We start from the raw sequence: 27,790 nt of genomic DNA, 5'->3' as shown, positions 1-27,790 counted from the left end.
GAATAAGACACACATCATAGAAAGAAAGGTGGGGAGTTACTACCAAAGAACTTCTAATGGGAACTTTGATTAAAAGTTCTCTGTTACTATGGCTACTGAAAGATTCCAATGCTCCCAATAGGCTAGCATGATAACCATGCCTGCCAAAAGGTGAGGGGAAGGAATCACTAGAGCAACAAGCTTTCTCAGTTCTATTAAATGCATTTTAGGCAAATGTCTTAAAATTATTTTAAAAACTTGGAATTTAACCTACTTTCCCCTTGACCATTTTTGACAAACAAAAACTGTTGCAAAATAATGTGATTTAATGACAATAGTATAAAAGCATAATGTCACCGCACAATCACAAGATCTTCACCTTAGTTTTATGTAAACAATTCATTTTTGATAAGCCAGTTTAGTTTTTTAAGAATATATATATAACTGGTATTTATCTGCTTGCTTGGAAAATGGTTACAAATTAGAATCTCCCTAATATGGAGTATTTTTAGAGTTACAGATTCCTAGCATCAAGAAAAATGTGTTTTATTGGAAACAATACATATTTTTATTTGAAAACCAATTAACAACAGCAAATGCAACATGAAAAATTCTGATATATGATTTAAGTTTTTTTACACGCTATATCTATGACTTGAATCTTATTCTAACTAAACAAAGAAGGATTTTTTTCCCTTCAACCTTAAAGCTTCCTCCAGAATGAATGGCCTATGTTTAGTGACACCTCTGCCAACTCTCATGATTTATGGTATTATATAATTGGTTAAGATGTTTTAATTTCTTATGCTGAAGGCTGACAAAATAAATAGGATTTTACATACAAAATAGATATTTTTTAATTTTACATAATTTTAAATGCAGGCTGATAACAAAGAAGATGACTGTATTTATAATTTTACACTGGAAATTTTTTTTCTTCATCCACATGGCTTTTCTACCATAAATTGCATTTTGTATATGCTCAACAACTGAGAACATGATTCTGTGCCATTCCATCATCCACATTGCTTGAGCTCAGCACCACTGCAGACATTGATGTCTATTACGTGGGGTCAATGGCAGTCTTCTTAACAGACGGCATGAGTGCAGGCCACTAGCTACCGATCGAAGGAAAATGGTTCTGGTCAATATGGGTATATACATCAAAAGTGTCTTGAACATGCTGCAGAATGGAGGAAGAAGTGGCCTGTGGGTGCACCACCACTTGTCAGTGATATCACTTTGACTGCAGCACCACTCGAACTTGCCTATTTCCTTGTTCCAACCATTGTTGACACAGCCGGTGCACTGTAGATGTGTCCAGGTGTGTGTCAGCTGAGATTTGCCATATGGACCAACCTGTCCTTCTCAGTCCGATAACCCTGCCCCTTGTAAAAATAGTCTGTCTGCTGAAAACTGCCTCCACTGACAATGGCCTGACATTCTCTGCTATTACAAGAGACAAGAGCAAATTCTCTACGATTTCCTTAGTAGAAATAATGGCATGAGAATTGAACATTCTACAGTTCCTTCCCTTATATCTTCTTCAACGAGTGTTGGAGAGCTGTGCATTTCGCAGCATTCATATAACTCAGTGACGTGTGTCTACTCGGAAATTTGCAGAATTTCCAGGCCACTCCTTTTTCATGCTGCATTTTCAATGTAGCATGTGTATATTTGAATATATACTATACAGCCCTTAAGATACATTAATATATGAAATAAAATAACACTTTCAAAACTTTTACTATGAGATTTATACTAATGTTTTGCTTTTAATATTTACATATTAAAAAAGAAATTAGATATTAATAAATCAAAAATTATTAAGTTTCTTTTTCATATTTAAATAGATATACCTCATCTAATTCCTTACCATCACTATAAGATTTCATGCCACTATCATTTTATACAATTTCAACATTTCTTTATCAAAATATTCAATTCAGTTTTGATATTCTTTCATACCAAAATAATTTCATGCTGATGTACAGAATTTTATATGCTGATGCATAAAATAACACTTCTGTTGTGCTATTTAATACATTTATATTCATATAAGAACAAAGGAAAAAACTAACATTATTTTTAAATATGCTTTGTCAAGTTTTGTTAACTCTAATTTTCAAACACTAAAAATATATTCCCTGTTCTTTATATTTATCTTAAAGTTTGATTATATCATTTTTTATCAAGACCATAATGTCTATCTCTAACATATATTCTGAATATTTATTTATTTTTTCATGTACATATAAATATAAATATACTTTCTAGCATAAATACACATATTTATAAGAAGTATTTTTATTATAAAAAGTTAAATTTTATTTAATAAATACTGCACTTAATAACCTAACAAATTTAGAATATTATATTAACAATGAAATTTTACTTTAGAAGATTTTGAGCATTTTAAAGGTGGTCTGGTGGTGTGGTGTATTTAATTATAGCAAAGCACACGAGGGCTATCCGCCTAAAGGGAGGGATGCCTTTCGTGGAGGACTTTCTAAGGGAAACTGGCTCGTATACACGTTACACATGGGGAAAACCACGAAAACGCCCATGCAGCCAGCCCGTTCGCGGGATTCGAACCTCAGACCGAACTACCAGTGTTCAGCGTCTTTACCGCTCGGCCGCTGGTGGGCTGAGCATTTTAAAGAAAAAATAATAATAACTATAGCATAATAAATTATAAATTAAAATTAAAACTTTTGTTGATATTTTCTGAATATATAACAAAATAGAACTACAAATTCAATTTACATAGTTTAAGGTACTAGATACATTTCTCACATCATTACAATAATACAGCTCAACATTAATCTGTCACTTAGGTGTGTGAACACATTTTCAAAATGGTTTCAGTAAAGGATTAAAAAATGTAAACATTGTGGAATAAAAAAAAATATTTTTCTTTCAAAGTGTTGCATGTAAACATGCTGTGGGTTGATGGGTATATTTTTGCCTTTTCTGAAGCAGAAAAGCATTTTCACTTAGCAATTCAAAACTATTATAAAACACAATATAAAAACTTCGAAGTGCAAAACATGCAAAACAATTAATCAGAAAGTGAATAAGCATCAGTCGTTACTTTTACATGCATACAAAATTTTATACAAACATCTGAAAATACAAGTACTTTTTCTAATGTGAAGACTCTGTTTACAACAACAAAAAAGAAAAAAAGTCTGCTAGTGAAAAAAGCAATTGTGTCTTCAAATATATCTGTAGCAATAATAAACAAAATGATAAACAAATATTTACAGCTTAAAAAGCAAAAATAAATAAATAAATAAAAATATTAAAATAAAATGCTCTTCAGCTTTTGGTGAAGCATATGGGTGAATTAAAAAAAATATTGCAGAGCCCCATATGAATACCAGTTAGCAAGAGCTAAGCAGAGATGTAATAATGAAACATAGGTTTGCTTAAATGACTGCAACAAAAATGTCTACCTATTATCAAACATGAGCTGAGAAAGATGTATAAACCTCGTTTCAATAATGCAAAGAAAGTTTCAATGAGAAGCTTATGGCTGTTGTAGATTTCATTTAAATGAGAAATTAAAAATAAAAAAAAAGCAGCAAAAAAGTGCTAAAATCAACTCATTGCGCTATCAGGAAAATATTTTGTGTCCAATATTTACAGAATTAGTCCCCCCCCTCATTTTTTGTTTTTTTTAAATCTTAGTGACCTTCAAAAAGTAAAACTAATATCAATCAAAAACCACCAATCATACCTAGAAAGTTATCACTGCATTCCTTAAAATAAATGACGACTGTTACAGGTTTAGCATATAATACCTTTTCAACATCATTTTTTCTCCATATACAGTACAGTCAAAAGTCGTTAATTCGGACACCCATAATCCGGACCTCAAAGCTAAAAACTTTCTGCGCATGCGCCGCGTTGGCACATGCGCACAGACGTTTTACGCGTGCGCGTAAGACCTTGACTACTGCGCAAGTGCAGAATACGTTTTCGCCTGCGTGTTTAATGTATAACGGACGGTGTAAGCTAAAATTATCTAATTATCTATTTCAGTTAATGTTAATGATTGCATTGTTCCTTAATCTTCGAATTGGGTCCCGCTTATTAATTTTTGCAGACTGTAAGAGCAATTTTATAAAAGTAAACTTGAACTTTCGATTATGTCAAATAGAATTTCCGATGCTGGAACTTCCAAAGGATCTACAAAACGAAAGTATGTTTCGATGTCCAACAAACAAAAAGTGGAATTGCTTCAAAAACTGGATAAAGACATGAAGAATGTCACAGAGAGGTTAGTGAAAACGAAAAAATTTCGATTGACAAGTTAGTCGGTATTCTCGGCACAGCAATTAACGGGACTTGAACAGCGGAACTTTGTAACTGAACAAGAAATTATGTCTTGTTATAGAATTAAAGAGAAAGTATGATCACATAAAACGAAGCAACTTAAACAACTTACATTGAAAGAAATGTTTAATAAATTAAACAAATAAATATTAAGCTTTTTTTTTTTTTTTTTTGTAAATTTTGATACCCTTTAGATCATAACTGTTCTTTATTTCATAAATTACGGTTTCATATTTTTAATTTTAGAATTTCTGCATGCCATATTACGAGATTTAAACTGATGATCTATAATCCGGAAAAATCGATAATCCGGAATCGCCGAAGTCCCGACGAGTCCGGATTAACGACTTTTGACTGTAGTTTGTCTATGGATTATAGTGACTTTGGCTCACTGAAAAAAAAAGCTGCTTTTTTAAGTACAAAGCCCAGCATCACCGAAGAACTCTAGCTAAAAAGTAACGGAAAGCATCACAGTTGAAACCTTTGAGAAAATTTTTTTCATTATGGAGAGCATGATGCAGGATTATAGTCCCGAAAAAGGTTTTCAGATCAAACATTTAAATAATAAATATTTACATTTTGAATATTCACTAAAGAGTTTTAAAAGTTTTACAGAAATGTGCTACTATCTTCTACAGTTAAAATTTTATCATGTTATAAAAGTTTCATTCAAGAGAATAAAATAAAATGCTTTAAAATTGTCAAAAATATTTAAAAAAATGTAGTTTTTTCACATAATTTTTAATATGCTACCGAATAATTTTTATTTAAACTCATTTTTAATATGTTTACAAAGAGCAAGATTTATTCATTAAGTGAAATTATGTAAAATGACCACTTGCACCTTTGATAGTTGTAAGTATTTTTCAGAACAATATATAAATGGTACTGAACATTGGTGACAATCATGTTCTTTAAGGTTATCACCACCACAAAAGACCACTGTATACTTATACAGTCAAAAGTCTTTAATCCGGACATCCATAATCTGGACCTCAAAGCTACAAACTTTCTGCTCATGCATCAACGCATAATGTGTTAAAGCATGCGCATAATACCTTTACACATGCACATATGCGTCTACGCATGCGCATAATACGTTTACGCATGTGCATTTAAAGTACAACGGACGGGGGGGGGGGCGACGTGGTGCGCAATGAACTGGAAGTTGATCTATCTTCAGGGCAGATGTTTTTATTTTATTCGGCTTATAATCCTTTACTAAATGTAGTAGTTCATCTCGATGTATTCCGTCTTTGATATGATTTAAATCAAATTCCTCATCATTATAAATATCATGAATACACATCAAATAGTTTTCTGGTTGTAATTTTCTAATTTCGACTATGCGTAATGTATGCTTTACGCATGCGTGCATTGAAAGAAATGTTTTATAAAAGTAAACAAATAAATATAAAGCTTTTTCTTTTTTTTGTAAATTTTGATACCCTTTAGATCAGGGATGGGCAAACTACGGCCCGCAGGAAGGTTCTATCCGGCCCGCGGATATAATTTTAATTTGCCGGTCAGAGGCAAATTAAAAGAAATATTCATATATTATATATCCATCTCCTTTTCTACTTTGTTTAAATATTATATTTTTTCTTTCTTTTTTTCAGAGAGCTGGTAATCCGTTTACATTCTCTATTTTTGTTCTACAAAACATAAATCGAAGGAAATAGCAAACACAGGCAGTTTTCAATCGGTAAAGTGTTAAAAGCGGAAATTATTTGTTAGTTATAATAGCTGTAGATTGGCACCAACAAGCGCTATCTTTTTCTTGTGGAGCAGACATATGGAAATTCAATATGGGTGAATTAGACCTCACATGTGGCAGACTGCGCATTTTAAGCTCCATCTAGCGGCTTTTTCTTTTGGCGCGAGTTCTAATATTATTGATTGCGTGTTGAAAGATTGTGGACATATAGCATCATTGTGAATAGTGGTGAAATTATTAAAAGTATAGCGTAGCTAGTGCTTGTTTGGGTTATTCGTAAAATATTTCAACCCCCAAAATGGCTACGAAAAAAGTAAAGTTGATTCAGAGTGCCGCGCTTTTAATGATGAATGGACATGGAAATATTTTTTTTCAGTTGTAAAAGATAAACCAGTGTGTCTTATCTGCAATGAAGCTGTAGCAATCTTCAAAGAATATAACATTTCCCGTCATTTCACATCTAAACATAAGAATTCCAATTACGAAGCAATGTCCAAATATGAAAAAAAAAAAAAAAAAAAAAAAAAAAAAAATGCAGAAAGTCTTTGTAAAAAATTATCAGGCCGGCAAAATTTTTTCAAGAAGGTAAACAGTATTCAAGAAGCAGCTACACATGCAAGTTACATTGTAGCATACAATATTGCTAAAAATAATAAAGCTCTCAGTGATGGGGAGTTCGTTAAACAATGCATGCTCCAAGTTTGTGATGTTTTATGTCCAGACAAGAAAAATAATTTTGAGACTGTAAGCTTATCTCGAAAAACAGTGACTTCTAGAATGGAAGCCATCGATAAAAATTTGGCATCACAATTAGAGTCAAAGATTGGCCAGTTTAAATTTTGTTCCATAGCTATGGATGAAAGCACTGAATATAAATGATACTGCTCAATTAGTATTATTTATAAGAGGTGTTGATGAGAACTTTGAAATTATTGAGGAACTGGCATGCATGCGTTCTTTAAAGGGAACTAGAATGGGATATGATATTTTTCGTGAATTTCAGGAAGGGCTTTTAACTTTGAAAGTGCCTATAACAAATATATGTAATATTACAACCGATGGAGCACCAAATATGATAGGAAAAAAATCTGGATTTCTTGGACTCTTTAATCAAAACTATCCCGGGAACAATGTTGTTTTTCTACATTGTGTTATACATCAAGATGCTCTGTGTAAATCTGCATTGAATATGAAACCCGTGCTTGATACAGTCGTGAAGCTTGTAAATACTATTCGATCTAGTGGGCTTACTCACAGGCAATTTCGAGATTTTTTTTCAGTCAGTGCAATCTGAATACTCTGATGTACTGTATTACATGAAAGTAAGGTGGCTTAGTGCAGGATGTGTTTTCGAGCAGGTTTGGCAGCTGAAAGACGACATTGTGTCGTTCTTCCATGAGAAACAGTGTTCTGCGGAGTGTGAAATGTTAGAAGATACAAAATGGCTTTCAGACTTTGCATTTTTCACAGATCTTCTTTGTCATATGAACAACTTGAATGTCAAGATGCAAGGGAAAAATTAATTTATCGACGATATTTGGTCACATCTCAAAGCTTTTAAACTAAAACTTAATATGTTTGCTGCGCAGCTAGGTAAGAACGACTTATCTCATTTCCCAAGGTTAAATTCAATACCCTCAGTAAATGAAGAGAACCTTAAGAATTATGAAGATAGCTTGAAAAAACTGCATTTTGAGTTCGAATGCAGATTCCAAGATTTCAGTGCCATTCAAGCAGAATTGGATATTTTTACCATGCCATTCAACGTAAATTGTGAAGCAGTGAGGTCAGATTTGCAGCTTGAATTAATTGAGTTGCAATCTAACAATCATCTCAAGCAATTGTTTCTAAATATGCCAAAGTTAGAGTTTTACAAATCATTATCGAAAGTAAGTTTCCCAAATTTAATATCTCATGCCCAGAAAATCAGTGCTATGTTTGCTTCATTTTATATATGTGAACAAGTGTTTTCAACTATGAACCTTAGAAAGAATTATTTCAGAAGCAGACTGACAGATGAGCATTTAGCCTCGTTCCTTAGAATCAGTACATCTCACTTCGAACCTCAATATAAGGAACTTTTAAAAATGAAATCACAATTTCATTCATCTCATTAATATATTAAATTGTAATACTTGTATATTGTTTTTAAAATTTTACAAAAATTCATCTTGGCCCGCCAAACTTTATTTTTTCGATTTTTGGCCCGCGATCGAAAAAGTTTGCCCATCCCTGCTTTAGATCATAACTGCTCTTTATTTATTAAATTATGGTTTCATTTTTTTAATTTTTATAATTTCTACATGCTATCTTACCAGATTTAAACTGATGATCTATAATCCGGAAAAACCGATAATCCGGAATCACCGAAGTCTCAACGAGTCCGGATTAAAGCCTTTTGACTATATTACCATTTTTAACAAATTTACTTGTAACATGTAAGTTGTATTTTATGTAATAAATTTGAAATATAATCATTACAACTGATCAAAGTAAATTAAACGTCTTACCTGTATTATAAATACCTGAGAACGCCCATGCAACCACAATTCAAATTTTCTTTTATCACCTCTATATCCTTTCATATTTTCTGTTAATCCTATCTGCGAGGTCTGGAAATATAAATAATCAAGAGCTGTTAAAAATAACTATTTAGAAAAAATTTGAATTTTAATTGAGGAATTTACTGATATTTTTTCTTAAATTACAATGATGCTACAAAAACAGTGAGCAAAAGAAATATTGAACTGAAAGTAATAAAGTTTTATTTTATTCACAGATTCTTTCTTTTTTAATTAATAAATATAATTTAAATCTCATTCCATAAATAGATAGTCATGCTGTTTTTATTTTGAATGACATGAAATGTTAAAATCTCAGGAGAACATTTGTAAAATACATTATTTCTATACCTTAATTTATCAGTAAGGTAAAGAAATAACAATTCAATAATAAATGGAAAGAGAATAAAAATCTCAGACTATATAGAGGAAAAAAAAAAAAAAAAAAAAGGGAGTGGTAAGTCTGGAGTGGAAGTCTTCAAATTTTTTATCTAATAAAATTATCAAAAGATGTCCTTAACCTAGTATAATAATTTCCCTTAAAATACTCATTTTATCAAAATCTGTCAGTGGAATAACTTTACTATTAAACTTATTTCCACTGAACTCGCTCCAATATTCAGCTATCATTTACTCTCTCTGTATATACATATAGATCACTCTTCCACTGACTTGCTCCAATATTCACCTATCTATTTGATGTTTTTATGCATATTATTTCAAGTATTAGTGTATCCCTCTACAGATTGCAAAAAGTATCACTTGAGCTGCTTCAGCTTTTGAAATATTGCATCCTGGTACAAAATAATCTTTGCTAATGATAAAACAGGACAATATTTTCTTAAGAAATATGTTCTTTTCAATGCATAAATAAATGCTAATATCACAGCTGAATTCACAGTACAACTGTGTCACTGGTAAGTAGGTTTAGTATACCAGGGCCCTAATTTGAACTAAAAATAATATTATTCTTTTATATTTTGTGATTTTTCTGGAATAAATTCATCTGACACCAGAATACACCCCCCCCCCGAAAAAAAACCTCAAAAGATTTAGAGTACCATATTTTGATCTGGGAAACAGAAAAATAGAGGAGAAAGTCTTTATACTTTTCTGATGAAATTTGGAAGGCTAAAAAAGAAAAGATTCATGAGAAGCAGGACTAATAATCACTAAAAGCCTAGGTTATTATTAAACATGACATTGTTTTGCTTTGAGGCAGCACATATTCTGTTATCACTTTAATGTCACTCAGCATAGGTCTTGGAAAGAGCATAGATGTGAAAACTATAATATATTTTTTTTTTTGTGTGTGTGTGCATGTGGCAACAGTACAAGACTAGTTTTAAGATTCTGTGTGCATGTGGTAATAGTATAAGTAAATAATGTTAGGGAAAAAAATTCAAACAACTTCACAGACTATAGTAGATAACTTATTCAGTTCTCTGTTAGCTAAAGGAGTGAAAAAGATTAATTCCAGCTAAAGAAGAAGTAAAGTTCAAATACAAATTATCATACTGCATAAGTCTTGCATAATTGTTTCTATGATCCATTTTATTTCAGTTGTAAATGTATATGAAATGTTGCATCAAACTGAAAGAGAAACACTCCAAAGTAAAGTTTTAAACTAAGCAAAAAAGCAATTTCAGATTGTAGAGACATTGGGTATTTTGGAAGCAGGAGAGATGAAAAATGAGCGACGCCTTCACCAGGACTCGAACCATGGGCTTCTCGAATATGCGCTGAGTGTGCTGACCATTACATTACGAAGGCATGCTAAGAAGATGGGAGAAATACCATATATACTCCCCCTTTTAAAGATAGACTGGGGTTTTAGGGGACGCAATCACCAAATCCTGGTGGTGAAGAATCATCATTCACCACCTTTTAGTTCAGGTGCCGCTGTAGAGACATTAGGTATTTTTGAAGTTGAAAAGATGAAAAATGAGCAATGCTCTCACCGGGACTTGAACCACTGATCTCTTGAATATGCATCGAGCGTGTTGACCTCTACACTACGAAGGCATGTTATGAAGGCGGGAAAAATACCTTATAAGGTTCATATTTAAAATATATGCTAACCTAAGATTGCTTTTTTGCTCATTTTAACACTAAAATGTTGCATGGTTAATTTTTTAATGAGTTTTATTCTGCTTCATTTTTTACATTAACAAAATACCATCTGATTATCCTAACATGATCAAAAATTTGTTAATATGTTCAACATTTTTAAAAGACATATTTAAATGAATAAAAATGCATTTTATTCATGAAAACATATAGATTTAAATTTGGAATATATCTAAAATAAAAATAGCATTTGGAAATTTTAATATACAAATCTATAATCAAGCAGTACTTTTAAAGTAAAATGATTGCCCGTTCACTTCATTAATAAAATAATACAGTACAAAGTCTTTAATCTGGACGTCCATAATCCGAACCTCAAAGCTACAAACTTTCTGTGCATGCACATATGCGTTTACGCATTCGCATAATACCTTTACGCATGCACGTTTAATGTATAACGGATGACATAAGCTAGGCTAAAATTATCTCATTATCTATTTCAGTTAATTTTGCAGATTGCGTTGTTCCTTAATCTTCTAATTGGATACAGCTTATTATTTTTTGCAGACTGTTAGAGCAATTTTATAAAAAGTAAGCTTGAACTTTCGATTATATCAAAAAGAGTTTCCGATTCTGGAGCTGCCCAAGAATCTACAAAGCTAAAGCATGTTTCGATGTCCATCAAACAAAAAGTGGAATTACTGCAAAAAATGGATAAAGGCATGAAGAAAGTGACAGAGAGGTTAGTGAAAAAAAAATTTCGATTGGCAAGTTAGTCGGTATTCTAGGCACAGCAATTACGGGACTTGAACAGCAGAACTTTGTAACTGAACAAGAAATTATGTCTGTTTATAGAATTAAAGAGAAAGTATTAGCACATAAAACAAAGCAACTTAAACAACTTACATTGAAAGAAATGTTTAATAAAGTAAACAAATAAATATTAAGCTTTATTTATTTATTTATTTATTTATTTTTTATTTTGACACCCTTTAGATCATAATTGCTCTTTATTTCATAAATTACGATTTCATATTTTTAATTTTATAATTTCTGCATGCCATCTTACCAGATTTAAACTTATGATCTATAATCCGGAAAAAAACCTAATCCAGAATCACCGAAGTCCCGACGATTTTGGATTAAAGACTTTGTACTGTATATATTTGAGTATAAAAATTTACGATACAAAAGTAAATATCTTAAATTAAAAAAGCATAAAGAGATACGACTGGAAAAAGTGTCCATCTAAATAATGTCATGAAAGTGTAAAAAACTGCATAAAATTTAAATGATTTTTTGGGGGAGGTTTCCAGAGTCACATGACAAATTTAACCATCCAAGTAACAGAATCAACTGCTATTTTAAATCCATCAAACATTTACTTAAACATTTATTTATGAATTAAATGGCAAATCATAAGGGAATTATACAGTAAAAATAAATGATACAACTTATTCTATCAATTTAAAGTTTGAAATGTGAATACGATTCTTTAAAAGGTGATGTTTAATATAAAATCAATAAATAATAGTTCATGTTGAGAATTCTTAAACTAACCTTTAGAGCATTTTTAAATGCATAACTAGGGTTGTCATCTCTACCATATTTCTTAGTAAAAAGAACTAACTGCTCGTATAAAAAAATGTAGCGCGAACGTGGCTTAAAGCGAAGTTCACGAATCCTTTCCTTTTTTCTTTCCATCCATACGCTAAATGCACTTTGAAGTAGAAGCTTTCCATAATCAGCCAAGCTGCCCTATAATACAAAAACTCCATTTTATATCGCATATACATTATTGTGGAGTCAGTTATACTTCGGCTTTACAGTACTTTTCTTATGAATTTATACATATTTCTAGAATTATACAATACTCCATAATTAAGATAAAGATTTTAGTCTATATAAATACTTCGTAACTTAAAATTTTAACTTTTAAAATGAAACATAGAGAGAGTTACATGAAATAAAGAATTAAATCTTACACAATTTTATAGTTTTGTGCAAAACTAGATTGAGAATTTAATTTGATAATCTAATCAAATTAATAAATGTATCTAACAATTAAATTGCACTAACTATAAAATATTTAATAAATATTAATGGTATCAAGAATAATAGGCAGCAAAAAGTCTTTTCACCTCAGTTAGCAGAAATGAACTTGATTAATATGTATTTAGTACAACATATTTGAATAACATCAAAATTTTAATTTCACTTTTGTCATAAGCATTTTTACTGTTGATACTAAAAAAATATTGTTTGACAATTTACCAAGCAGTAACACTGTTTCCCACTTTACACTTACTTTTAGGCATTTTAAAAACTTTTCTAAAAAAACAATTGCATTACATAATTCAAACACTTTTCAAAAAAACTTTAAACAAAGTAATTCAAACCTTGTTTGAAAAATTTAAATTATATTTAAAACACATTTAGAATAATTTATAATACATTGCTATTATTATTATGAGTATGAATGACTGACAAATGAATGAATGAATAATGTAAAAAATTACTTTCATGATAAAAATATTATATGATTTAATGTTTAGAATTTAAGCTACCCATATATCCAGATAATATTTTCTGCAGAGGAAAAAAATACAGAACTTACATAGAAACCTGTTATAGCAATTTGATGCATGCTATCATTTACATATTTCAAAACTTCTAACATAGCATCAACTGCTTCTTGAAGATCCGACTGGCCTGTATCTTCATCTACACACTTTAATAAATCCTGCAACATAAGACTATCTTTAGTAAAATAATCTACAATAATTCAGTATCAGAAACATAAAGAAGTTAAAAAAATACCTTTAAAAGTAATTGATACTTTGTTATCCTTTGGACAGGTTTTAATAAATAAGCTCCTAGAGGCAGCTTATGGCCTAAATTCCTTTGACATTCCTTTAAATGAAAGAAAAATAATAAGCAAGCAGATTTTAAGAAATCAAATTATTTCTTGCTTTTTAAAATCAGATTCAAAATCTTTTTTAGCATACTTTTTTTACAATATTTTGTGATTCTGTTCAATGATATATATGATTTCACATAACAAAAGTTCTTTATGTTAAGATTAAATTGCTTATAAAAATTCTCAAATAAAGAGCCATTCCAAAATTTTTATGCAAGGTGTATAAACGCTGCCCACTTTACAAGCTTCACAGATATGAACAAACTGCACGATGCTATACAATGCTATCATCACATTCAGGATGAAAGAAAAGGAAAACATGTTCTGACAATTTTAGACACTCACTTTCTTAAGAAAGTGACTTCAAAAATTGTCATCGGTGTATCTAACATGCCAATTCCCCCCCTTTCATACAACCTCCTCATCCCAAACATCCTCTTTACTTGTTGATGAGTCTTCAGAAGGCGACCATGTGAAGATTTACTAGCATAATCTTCACTCCATTCACACATGCCTCAAAGATAGTAATCCAAAGTAAATACTAGTATAATAGTATAGTGATTCTTATTTTATTTATAAATCTCTGTTTATACTAAATTTAAAATGTTTATTCATTTAGTATTTTTAATTGAAATGAAGAAGATTTAATAGTATTTATAGCTCTTATCTATGAAAATTGTTACGAGATATATGCAGTGAATTTAGTAACATTTTACAAACAAATTCATGCTGCAAATGGTCATTTAGAACATAACTCATTGGTAAGGTAGGGAGCATCTGTATATGCATCCTTTCAAACTCTCTGTAACACAGTTAGAAATATGCAAAAATGATAATAAATGTTACAGATGTAAACATAGACACATAAATGGTTGAGATAGTTTATAAATGGGAAAAAAAAAAAAAAAGGAAAACTAAATAAAAAATATGTAAAAAAAATTAAGTAATTTTCAGTATCAATTGACCATTTATGTTCTAAATTTACTATCATTCATATTCATAATTGATTCTCCTTCCCTTTGTGAAAAAATTTCAATAAAATAGAAAACTTGAACAATCGAGTATACCTTGAAAAATGGGTTATCATCGCCACACTGTCTACGTAAGGCTTCAGACTTGGGCTTGTTGAGACAGTAAGTAGTGTACAATTTATGGAAGGCATCCCGCTAAATATTTATAGAAATAAAATTTACATAATTGCTTCAAAATCTATCACACTGTAATGCCAAACAAAAATAATTAGTATCACTAACTATTTGAAGATATAATTTTAATAACAGTTAAACTTCTCACCCTGTTCACAAAACAATGCCCAACTAATTCTGGGGTACTACTACAGGCTTGGAGGTCTCTAAGGAAGACACTATGAAGAGAGGGAAAAAAATGAATTTTTACCATAATTTTAAATAATTATAAATTAAACTTCTATTTTGAGTATATGGAATCCTTTCTGCTAGAAATTATTCTTATTAAATTTCATTCACTAGTGTTTTCCAATACATGAATAAATAAATAAAGCTTCACTTCCAGAAATAGCATACAAAATGAAAAAATGTCTTTGTAAATAAGATAAAACAGTCTCAAAGTATGATTTTTTTTCAAACTGTGGTAGCAATAACTTTGTTTATTATCGTCAGAAAGTATATCTCAGAATATGAATAAACACCTTAACCAAATTCTTTATCTGAGTATTCAGAAATTAATTTTACAAGAAATTAGAAGAATATTTCAGAATACTAAAATATGACAAAACACTAAATTTCAGTATATAACACAGAGCAGTTATTTGTGTTCCTTTAAAATTTAAAATCAATAAGCCAAAAAAAGTAAATTATGCAATTTAAAATAAATTTTAAAAAATTGGCTATTTGAAAGATTTTGGTCTTGAAATTCATTTCTAGTGGATGTCTCAGTATGAAAAATAAAGATTCACATAATTTTTTTTTAAAATATGGTAATAATTATATATTGTTTCTCATAACAACACAATTAAAAGCTGAAACTCTAGGTCAATCAATGTAACAGAGAAGACAAAAGAAGACAAAAATTGCCCCTAAAAATTGGTATAATGTAAGTGCAATAAGAAGGAACAAACGGATGTCATCTCAAGAAGATTAAATATAATTTATTTCTGGATGATGAATTTTTTTAGCATATTATCTTTTAAACTGATAAAACACAAGGGGTGCTAAATACACCCCACAATTTTAGATATGTAACTACATCTCAAATAGCGGAGAACAGCTAGCAGAGGCTAAGCAATACATTGTCAGAAAGGCAAACTGATGAAAGAGAATGTGTAGTCCATTATGGTGCTAATTAAACTAATTAATAGCAGAGAAAGCTAGCAGAGGATAAGTGACATGTTGCCAGCAGGAAGGCAGAATGACAAAAGAGAATGTGTAATCCATTATGGTGCTATTTAAGCTTGGAAAGTCTTTGTTTTAATTCTGAGCAGTGACTGGGTTAAAGATTTCGCAGTATAGCAAAATTGCACGGAAAACATTACCTAGTTCTGAATTAGCTACATCATCAGCATTATTAAATCACATATATAGATTAATCTAGAAATGACGCAGTCAAGAGAAACAGCAGAGAAAGAATGACACAACATGAAGTAGTGTGGCACAAAATGGAGTATGGTTGAAGTAGGCAGGTATTTAATTAAAATTTATGAATTTAAAGGTTACCTGGTTCCTATTGTTACCTGGTTCCAATTGATGGTTAAAACATAATTTTTATTTTGAATAAAAACAGTTTTCTTGAGAAATACATTTCTCCTTAATTTGTACAACACTAGGGGTGCTAAATGCAGCTCTCAATTTCTATATACACAGCTTGCATTTAGTTAATAGAAAAAGAAGCTTAGTGAAGAGACATGACCTTTCTAAGCAGAGCAAACAGCAAAACAGTGACATAAGTAGCTGTCACTAATTATAATCTCAGAACACTGTTTTAATTCTGAGCAGCACTTGAGCAAAAATCCACAACAATGTGCTTACTGCAGGGAAAATGCAGAAGCCTTGATAGGGTTTGTGCTTTAATTGAAAATTAGAAATTTAAAGATCTGTTGTTAATTTGTTCCAATTAAGCTTAATTTGTTGATAAATTTTGGACACATTTTTATATCTTACATATATTTTATCAAAGGAAACAAGTTTTTTCCAGTATATACATGAACTATCATCTCTTATCAATTGTTTAAGTTATTAAATGCAGAAGAAAAAATCTGATGTGGGCACAGCATGACGTTCTTGTACAGCCTATTAAAAATTCTTTTTAGAACAAAAATAGGCTGATATTAAATATTGTTAGATATTTATAACAATAAACTGATATTAAATAATATTGTTGGATATTTATTATTAGACTAACTACATATATAAACTGTTATTATACACATAGTTAAATTTTGTAATTTGTTAAATATTATTTTTTAAAATTTAGTTGCTAAAACATGAATATTTTAACCATTTAAAATACTTCTGTAAATTGAAATATGTGACTATGACTAACCAGTGTGAAAATAAAGGTCAGGTAAGAGCTTTTGTGAAGGGTAAGTGGGTGGAAGGGTAAGTGGATATATGTGTAAGATAAAAAATACATAAATCAAAATTATAATTTAAACTAACAATAACCCCTTAATTTTCCCTCTCTATTCTAAAAGTCATAATAACTTCTCTGGACTACATCATTTCTAGATTAATTTACGCTGCAAAGTTTGCATAACACTGATAACTTAGTTAATCGGGAACCTAAACTCCAAGAACTGAAACTTTTCTAACATAAACCAAAAACTTTCTCTAAACAGACTGCCATATTGGGAAATGCATACTTTAGCCTCTCTTCTGTGTGCTGCTTGGACAGAATTTTGCTAGGCTCCCTTCCTACTGAAAAAGTATTAAAAATTTAAATGTTCTGGAAATAGGCATGAGAGTGCAAAGTTGAACTGTGGTCACAAATGTGAATTTAAATAAAAATGGAATTTAATCTTACTCGGCTGCCAAGTTTCTTCTTCAGTATGGATCTATGTTCTACGCCAAACAACACATTGCTACGTTTCTACGTCTGCGTTCCTACATCAGTACTTCTAAAATGTGCTTTCATTATATATATATATATGAGTTTGGTATATGACCAGCAACTGCAATTAAAAAAAGGTGGTACACGATCTGATATTATAACAAGCCCATAAACAAAATTTCAATGTTGTACGGCTAAATGTTATGCCAGACACATGCATTCATATATCTGCAAAATGCCCAGTGGTTTCCCTGCTAAGCAAGATTATAATTTTCAGAAAGTGGCAGAAAAAGGCAGGGTTGCCAGATTTAGCACGAAATCATTCATTTAGCAACAAAATTGGTGATATGTCATAGACAGAGTGAGAACATTCTACAATGCTTTCTTAGCAGTTTCTTTGGAAATATTTGTGAATTTCAGAGATTAATCTGGGAGCAATCGACCGAGTCGGGAGCTGTACTTTAGTGCTTTGTCAAGCTATCTTCACCATTACAGCCTGAAGGCTGTGTTGCTGATTGTCTCAGTGTGTTTATCATAGTTTTCGCCGACTGTAAACAAGTCTTTGGAACTCTCCTGTGTAATACTGGTGAATAAGTTGCGTTTTGATTCTTCACCAAGTATTATCGAAAGTAACTCCTAATTCACGAACCCATAGATCTCAACATTATATAAAAACACACAAATGTCACAAAAAAAAAAAAAGTCTCTTTTGAATCCTTTTCACAATCTGTTTTGGATGGTTTGGTTTAGCTGCTTATGGCAAAGAAGGACTATCTGCCTACGGGGAGGGATGTCTTCATGGAGGACTTTCTAAGGGAAACTGGCTCTTATATATGTTACACATCAGGAAAACCATGAAAATGCCCATGCAGCGAACTTGTTTGCGGAATTCAAAACTTGAGCCGAACTACCAGTGTTCAGCGACTTTACTGCTTAGCTGCTGGTGGGCCAATCTGCTTTGTACAAAAAAAAAAGTCCTTTATTCTGTCCATACGTCACAAAAACAAACTGTCAAAACAGATTTGAGAACAGTTAAAATGGACACTTCCATTAAAATATGATACCCAAAATTTTCCGTGATTACAATACTTCCTGTAATTTGAACAAGGAAGTAAAAAAAGGTTAAAAGCTTGGAATTTTAAGAAAAAAATTTCGATTTAAAAAAAAAGTTTACTCTGTTTATTACAACAGATAACATTTTTATAGAGTTTAAAAATCTTTAAACATGAATTAATTCTTACTTGCTGTGGAATGAATAGATATCCTCCATGTTTCCAAACAGGATGTCAGCCTTACCATAGAGAGAAGAAGGCACTAAATCTTTCATTGCACTATTGTTCATTTCTCGTTTATAACCCTGAAAAATTGCATGTCATTAGCTATATAATTTAGAATAAAAGTTTTAATGATATCTCTTGAAATAATTTTCAAGAAAATAATGATGATTTAAATTGCACAAGCAAATTTATACCTGCATTCATATTTATGAAGTACTTTTAGTACATAAAATAAAAATTAATAAGCTGGTTAGATTCAAGAAAATAATGATGATTTAAATTGCACAAGCAAATTTATACCTGCATTCATATTTATGAAGTACTTTTAGTACATAAAATAAAAATTTATAAGCTGGTTTAGATTAAATGACAAAGAATAATGATTCTCTAATTTATCTTCAAATTATGTAATTCTGGGTAATACACAATAAACAATGAATATAAATACAGTGAAATCTATAAAATATCTCATTTGTGGATATATTAAATAAAAGCTCTAAAACAAATAAGCTATTGAAAAGACAACAGAAACATTACAGGCTGTCATGCTTCATGCTTTTAGTTCTAAAGGTTACCTGAATTATGCTGTCTAGTTCTGTCACATACGCTTTCTCAGTCTCGATGAGCTCAGCCATAACATGACTAAGAAAAATATTATTCAGAAACATCACAAAGTGGGGAAGGAAAAAAGAGAGATTAATTGCTAAATAGATCCTATATTAGTTTTAAATGACATATATTTACAATATTTTTACTTTTATAATCCTTTCACATCTAAACAAAAAAATGAAATTTACAAATATTTTATCACAGTAAAATCAAAAAATAAAACTGCTTTAAATATGATTATTAATGATACAATTAATATAATTTCTATGACAATATTGATGTGATTTCAGTGCAATTTAAATAAAATGTGAAGTTTGGAAACACAGAAGATAAATTTGAAAACTGCTATTCAGTAGATAGACCATCATTTGCAAACTCTATAACATATATTAACTATTTATGTATATATACTATTTGCGTTAACATCTGTCATGACTGACAGCCTAAAATATATATACACATTTTAAGGGAATTCCAATAATTCTGTACTGAGCTATACAACATCTAGCATTAGAAACACCTTTAAATTAGAATACTTATGCAAATTTTCCTAATTACCAATTAAATATATTATAAACTAAATATATTAAAAATTATATCCATTAAAATTACTATTAAAACAAAAAAACTTATAAAAGAGTTTTTTGTTTTGCTTTTAAGTTATTCAGTTTGTTAAGCCATTACAAACTTGTTAAATTTGAAAGCTAAATTAAAGATGCTAAAAGGCAGCACATCATTTACAAGCTGCCTATTTGCAAACCATGCTGAAGGTTCCATGTTATGGCAATAAATGTGCATGATCACTAAATTTGTAAATATTACATCCATAGCAATGTAAGATAACATAGAGCAATATAAATAACAGTCCAAAACTTTTGGAAAGATTCCACTATAAACATTTTTTATTATCAAAAGTGGTCATATTTTAGTAATTAGTAATACTGATTATTATTCATCAAGTACATTGGGAGAGAATGAAATAATTTAGTCCTAAGAATTTATAAAAAGTGTAGATCAAATTAATTTTATACCTTTCCAAGCATTTTATTTTATTGAATATTTAAAGTTATATGACAAATATATGGTAGACTTTCCTAAAAGCTTTAATAATGAACAACTTTATTTCTTTATAGTTGTAACAATGATTTATAACACTAATTAAAACAAATTTACAGAGCTATATTTTACACCAAAGAACAAACATTATGCCCTTGATATGTTCCCCCCCCCCAGAATAGATGTTTAATTATATATAAAATGGAAGCTTTCAATATAAAAATAAATCAAGCAGAAAAGGAATACAAAATACTAAAGACAAAAGCATATAATTTTAAACAAATTTGCTTTCAAATAGTTATTCGTTGAATAGTAATTAACATGGACAGAAATGAATTGCATTCATTAGAAAAGTGTTGACTTAGAAAAGTTTACAATTTAAACTTTGTGTTGTAAGCTTTTAAGTACTAATCACTAATCACTTGAATTAATTTAAATTACTTTTTAAAAAATCAAGAAAGTATCAAGCAGAAGTGGTAGTTAGCTCATGTCTCTGAAGATCATTCACAAAAGTTTTAAAATACAAGAAACATTCTAAATTGCTAATGTTCAAGTAAAGTACTAGATAATGTAATTAAAGTCAAATTATTAAATAATGAGTCCCATTATAAAATACTTTTAAAAACAGAACACAGTTAAACAATTAGTTAAACAGATCAAGGCAAAGCAAGGACTGTTTGCCTAAGAGAAGGGAGTCTTTGTGGGTGATTTTTAATGAAAATTGGCTCCTGTTTATATTACACATGGGAAAATCACACAAACACAATGCAGTTGCCCATTCACTGGGATTTGAACTTGAATGGAACTACCAGCTGGAATTAAAACGCAACACACAAATGACAACATAAGAATTTCTAAAAATTTTATCAGCTCTAGATAATTTCTAGAAAATTTTAAAATCAGAAATTAATAATAATAAAAAAAAAAAAAAGAACAACTCTAAAAGGGAAAAAAATCAGAATAAAATTTACTGCAGAACAAAATAGCAGTCTAAAGAAATAATAAATATGCATTCATTTTTCAATTTATTTTAAATTTTAAGTTTAAATATTGAAGACAGCATTTCATAAGAATGCAATAAGCCACATAATGGCAGTTGAATGGTATTCATATTTTGAGAAAAGCTCATTGTCTGTGAACAAGAGGATGGAAATAGAGGCAAGATGATTCTCATCCTGCCTCTGTGTCCATCATTTGTAAAGAGTAAAAAGATACTCATAGCTTTCAGATGACTATGTGACTTAAGATACTTAAAAGAATGTCTTGTAATGCCTATGAGGTGATGCTTTCAGAAAAATGGCAGGAAAAGAGCAGTCTATACCATGATAAGGCTCATGTCATACATCTACACTGATAGCAAAACATTTTTGTCCTCTTCCCTCCAATAATAATAATAAACACCACTGATCCTTCTGTCCCATATTCATCTAATCTTGCTTCTAGTGATTTTCTTCCTGCTTTACAGACTTAAAGCCACTTTAAAATTGATATATTACAAGGATACATTGACATTATAGATATTAAACAAAACACAAATGAGAGTGCTTTACTGTATTCTAAAACAAATACCATAAGTGAAAACTTTACTGTATACATGTCTCTCTATTTAGCTAAATACAACGAAAGAAGCCAGAAAATAAAAGTGACTCATGTGAAATTAGACAAAATAAGAATTCTCAGAGCCTGATATAAAATTTAATACCTTCTTTTATTTTGGAGTATTTCCTGACAGCTTCTTGGTGATGGTGATCTAGATTCGCTACTGCAGTCAGGAACTTGAAGTAAATTATTCTGCTCACACGGAGGATCACCAAAGCGCACTTCAATTTTAAACTGAAATAAGACAGTCATAATAAAAACAGGTATAAAAATTAGAAGGCAATGTTATTTATTGCACTTTACAAACTTATGAAAGTTTTGTTCTCTTTATATACTAACACAGCCAAATGACTTTCAGCAAGTCACCTGCATACTACATTATTCTGCGTACCAGCACTTTTTTCTCCCTAACCAGTTCTTTCCATTTAAAGTAAACTGGTTATTAAATAATATCTGAGATCTGACTTTGGTTACCAAGTAGCATTTAAAGTTGTAGTATGAATAAAATTATTCATTGCCACTAAAGAAAACAGGTTTCTTTTTCACCAACCTTAACTTTCCCCCGATTTCGATACAACATACTTATAACTATAAGATGAAAAATTGTTCTGCTTTTAATTATATTTTCTATCTCTTTCCCAATAACCTTTTACTCTTTTATTTTTTATATCAACAACTTACAAAGCTTTTATTTTACTTAAACTACCTAATCTTTTTTGCTACTTAAAATAATTAATCATTACATAAATGATTTTGAAGGGTTATTTTCCTTAATTAATGCTTTCAAAACACTATTCATAAAATTATATTAATATATCCTGAAACTTATAATTTATCCAAAAAACTAAATATATATAAAAAATTATACAAAGCTAAATATAGCTCCTAATTCTCTGAAAGGTAACTCCACTTCACAAGCTCCAATTCAAGTTAATAATATTTAATTTACCACAAACACTCAAAACATATATTTTATTAAAGGATAAAATCCAATTCTATGAAAATTATGTTTATAAATGCAAAAAAAATACAAAATTACTACACACATTTCAAGAGCAATTTCTCCTCCAATTTTTCTAGGAATAGAACGAAAAATCTTATAAGCAAATAAGACAATCATTAAGGCTGAATATGAGTTGTAGTAACTAATGGTTTTGAAAGAATAAAATTTTCTACATCCATAAATACATAAGGCATTTCTAAACAAATAAACATATTGTCGCATAGAAACCAATTATCGGGCATCTTGCCGTTGATGGGTTTCGAACGCGGTACTTTCAGGTTTCGAGTCCTGCGTCTTCTCTGCTAAGCTATGAGGAGCTCGGTTGAAAACAGCGATTTTCGCTACAATATAAAATAAAAACACTATTATTAATCCATATACATCCTTGATTCTAAAATAAGGGTGAAATACAACTTCATCTCTTCTTAATCCAGTAGAATTCCCTGAGCCAGTCTCGTGAAGAAATAATAAATGTAAAATTACAAAAAATAAAATTACAAATGGCAAAATAAAATGAAAAGCAAAAAACTGAGTTAAAGTAGGATTTCCTACCACAAACCTGCCCCAAACTCACTCTACTAATATTACCCCTACATAAGGTACAGCAGACAATAAATTTGTAATTACTGTAGCAGCCCAAAATGATATTTGCCCTCAAGGTAATACATATCCTAAAAAAGATGTAGCTATAGAAAGTACTAAAATTCTTACCCCTCTTAACCAAACCTTATCAAATTGATAAAATCCATAATATAATTGACCAATATGAATGCATATAAATATAAAAAATAATCTAGCCTCATTAGCATGAACTACACATATTATTCATTTATAATTTACTTCCTGAATTATATGAATAATTCTATAAAATGATAAATTTACATCTCCTATAAAATGTAATGATAAAAATAAACCTCTAACAGTCTAAATAAAAATACTCCTAATAATGAACCAAAATTCCAAAAATATCTAATTCTTGAAGGTGAAGGTAAATCAATTAAAGGCCTATTAACTACCTCTACTAACTTATCTCTTTTATCTAATGATAATAAAATATCTCATTCTTTAATCTATCAAATTAACCCTTTTATCAGGCATATTTCTTAAAATCCTTGCACTGCTACTTCAATTATTCCTCTCACTCATACTGCTAATACTATTACAGCTAACACCATTCTAACTATAAATAAATATAATACCTTTTTTTATACAATTTTAATCTCATTTCATCCCCAACCACTACAAATTCCATCTGATTCCAATAACCTTTATATAAATATAAATAAATTACAACTGATAACAATGCTATTCCTACATATTCAAAGCTTCCATTAGGACATCTAATCTAGCTATATAAGTAAATAAAACTATTACTGCAGTTAATATGACTAGTAAAAAAGCATATCTATACCAATATAACCCTATTACAAAATATACCATCACTGAATAAAATAAAGTCACCAGAATCATTCTTATTACAATAACTATTGACTGAGAAGAACAAATAAATAATAAAGTTAAAATTAATAATAATACTATCAAAATTTATTCTTAATAATTTAAATAAAATATCTACTTTGGATGTAGAAAATTCTAATATTACCCTTATTAAAATCATCATGACTCTAAGAATCTTTAGAATATGTTGATGATGAAAAATCATTATTATAATACTTATAAGTTTAGAAATCCTTTTAATTTCATTATTTTCACTATTTTCTATTCTCAATCATTCCACTTCCTCAATATCTCTACTTATTATACTTTCATTAATAGTTAGAGCATCATTTTTAGGACTTAGTCTATTAGAATCTGATGTTCCCATAAATCTTCTATAAATACTTCAATTTGAACATTAACTTCTGATAAAATTAATCTTCCCTTTAATTTTACTTTTACCTTTCCTAAAAAACCTTATATTTTCCATTACAGTTTCTTCCTTTACTACACTATACATTATTACTAAACTTTTAGAAAATAAAGATAACATTTCTTCAAATAATTTATTTAATTTATATTTACTATCATTTAGAATAATCCTTTTATCTCTTATTGGATGTCTCCTTATTTTTATTTCCATCTCAAATTTTTGATTAATTCCACCTAAAATTTCACCTAACCTCATAATTGTTATTTTTACATTTTCCTTCTCAAACATATTTTCATTTTACGTTATATTTGAAACCACATTAATTTCAACTTTTTAAGTAAAATAAAGAGAAAACAACCAGAACGTCTCCAAGCAGGAATTTACCTTCTAATTTATACCATTACCTCCCTTTAATACTAGGAATCTTATATTATAAAAAATACTCTGAAATTCTACTTCTCTTACTCTAAATTTTAAAATTAACCTTCCCATAATCTTTATTTTAGCCTTTTTAGTCCTATATTTTCTCTTCCCCTACGGCTCTCGAAAGCCCACGTTGAAGCATAACTAGAAAGCTAAATAATTTTAGCCGCTGTACTTCTAAAATTTGGAGGATATGGATTAATCCATTTTATTCCTTTAATTTTCCAAAAACTAAATATATTCAGAGCTTGATTTATTAGAATCAGTTTAATAACAGCAACAGCTACAAGAATAAATTGTATCTGAAAAAAAGACATAAAATCTTTAATTGCTTATGTCTCTGTAGCACATATAGGTCTAGTTCTTGCAAGCCTAATAACATTTAATTATATTGGACTTACGGGAGCAATCATTATGATTATTGCTCATGGTTTATCTTCTTCAGCTCTTTTTTTTTTTTTTTTTCTTGTAAACTGAATCTATTCAAAATACCACTCTCGAAATATTATATCTTTTAAAGGATTAATTTCAATTTTTCCTAATCTCACTTTATGATGATTTTTATTTTTAGCTATCAATATTTCAGCTCCTCCAACTATTAATACTTTAAGGGAAATCTTTATTATATCTAGTCTTATCAACTGAACCCATATTGCTTTAATTATAATCTTCTTTGTTTCCATTACAACAACATTATTTTCAATTAATACATTCATTAATGGTTCTCATAATCTTTCAGAAATAGAATTCTCAGAAGAATCACACTCAAAACCTTTTTTAAGCTTATTCATTCATATTACCCCCTTAATTTTAATTCTTTTCAAAACAGAACTTATAAATCTTTATACTATTATCTTATTTAAAACACTGGTTTGTGGAACCAACAATCTAATTATCCCCCTTACTGCCATCTTCCTTAATTCCATTACCTTAATTTTTCTTCCTCTCTCTTTATATATATAGTAATTAACTCAATATTCATTTCCCTTTAAATCTCTCATTAACCTCTATTCCCTCCTTTTTATTTCCTGTTAATCTTCTATTCGACTGATTGTCATGTTTATTCTTAGATACAGTAAGTCTAATCTCTAGATTAATCTTAACCTTAAGAATATCTCACATCCCTAAAAAAGGAATTTAACCGTTTTTCCCTCCTACTCCTTCTATTTATATTTTCTATAATACTCATAATTTCAAGTGATAATTTAATTTTCATTCTTTTAGGTTGAGATGGACTAGGATTTTCATCTTATATTTTAGTAATTTAATATCAAAACTACCCCACAGCCGCATCAGGTTCAATTACTATCCTTTTTAACCGAATTGGGAATATTATAATTCTTATATCTATAGGTATAATACTTTCGTACTTAGATTGAAACTTCTCAATAAATAATGAATATTCATTATTTATTTTAATCTTCTTAATTATTGCAGCATGTTCAAAAAGAACCCAATTCCCATTTTCATGGATAAACATTAATTCATTTTCAGCTTGACTTCCTGAAGCAATAGCAGCTCCTACCCCAATTTCAGCTTTAGTTCATTCATCAACTCTAGTTACTGCAGGAATTTATTTACTGATCCGAGTTCTAAGCAACCCTCATCCAATATCCCTCATAATTATTATATCCATCTCCACAATTACTATTCTCATTGCCGGCTTTTCTGAAAACTGAGAACAAAATATAAAAACATTATTGCTCTTTCAACTCTTAGACAAATCGCTATAATACTCTTTGCTATCTCATTATTTTCTATTAATATTGCTTACTTTCATTTAATTTCCCATGCCTTGTTTAAATCAATAATATTCCTATGTGCAAGAATTATTATTCAATCATTATCATATCAAGATAAATGCCAACTAGGAATAGCTATATTTAATATCCTCTTAATACCCTGCATTTTAGGAATTTCTAACTTAACTCTCATAGGAATTCCATTCAAATCTGGGTTCTTTTCAAAAGATGCAATTATTGAAAATATGCTATCTTCTAAACTTTCCTCGACTCTTTCAATTTTAATAAACATATCTATTGGCTTAACAGCCTCCTATTCAATTCATAAATGTTTATTCTCTTTAAAACTTAACATAAAGTCTAATTAATCTGCCCTAACCAAATCTTTCTAATACCATTTTCCATAAAAATCTTTACAATCATAAATTTGTCTTTAGGAATTCTAATCGAATTGTCTTTATCATTCTTTAATTAAAAAATATATTAAATTAGGACCCCCCTTAATTTCATTATGATTTACCCATTCTATTTCTACTAATCCAACCAAACCTTTATTCCCAGCCATAAACACTTTCGCAAATAATGATAAATTTTGAAAAG

At 29.7% G+C, this 27,790-nt stretch overlaps 1 protein-coding gene across 1 annotated transcript in view; it reads right to left on the bottom strand.

The window, feature by feature from the left end:
• LOC118189891 (guanine nucleotide exchange factor DBS-like) overlaps window positions 1-27,790 on the bottom strand; it is a gene marked incomplete at its 5' end in the record, with an annotated part of 97,301 nt that overhangs the window by 19,278 nt on the left and 50,233 nt on the right. The window contains 9 exons of the mRNA XM_085819701.1: window positions 8,548-8,649; window positions 12,229-12,426; window positions 13,286-13,411; window positions 13,489-13,581; window positions 14,656-14,754; window positions 14,882-14,951; window positions 18,853-18,968; window positions 19,464-19,530; window positions 22,256-22,386. Of these exons, the coding sequence (XP_085675827.1) occupies window positions 8,548-8,649; window positions 12,229-12,426; window positions 13,286-13,411; window positions 13,489-13,581; window positions 14,656-14,754; window positions 14,882-14,951; window positions 18,853-18,968; window positions 19,464-19,530; window positions 22,256-22,386 (1,002 nt within the window). The remainder of the gene's footprint in view (window positions 1-8,547; window positions 8,650-12,228; window positions 12,427-13,285; window positions 13,412-13,488; window positions 13,582-14,655; window positions 14,755-14,881; window positions 14,952-18,852; window positions 18,969-19,463; window positions 19,531-22,255; window positions 22,387-27,790) is intronic.

This window comes from Stegodyphus dumicola, chromosome 6 (genome assembly GCF_044657685.1).
Source record: "Stegodyphus dumicola isolate Sdum_Otavi_A_Nest chromosome 6, ASM4465768v1".
Lineage (NCBI taxonomy): Eukaryota > Metazoa > Arthropoda > Arachnida > Araneae > Eresidae > Stegodyphus > Stegodyphus dumicola.
The sequence above is the reverse complement of the archived record's forward strand: the minus strand, read 5'-3'. Positions and strand labels throughout refer to the sequence as shown.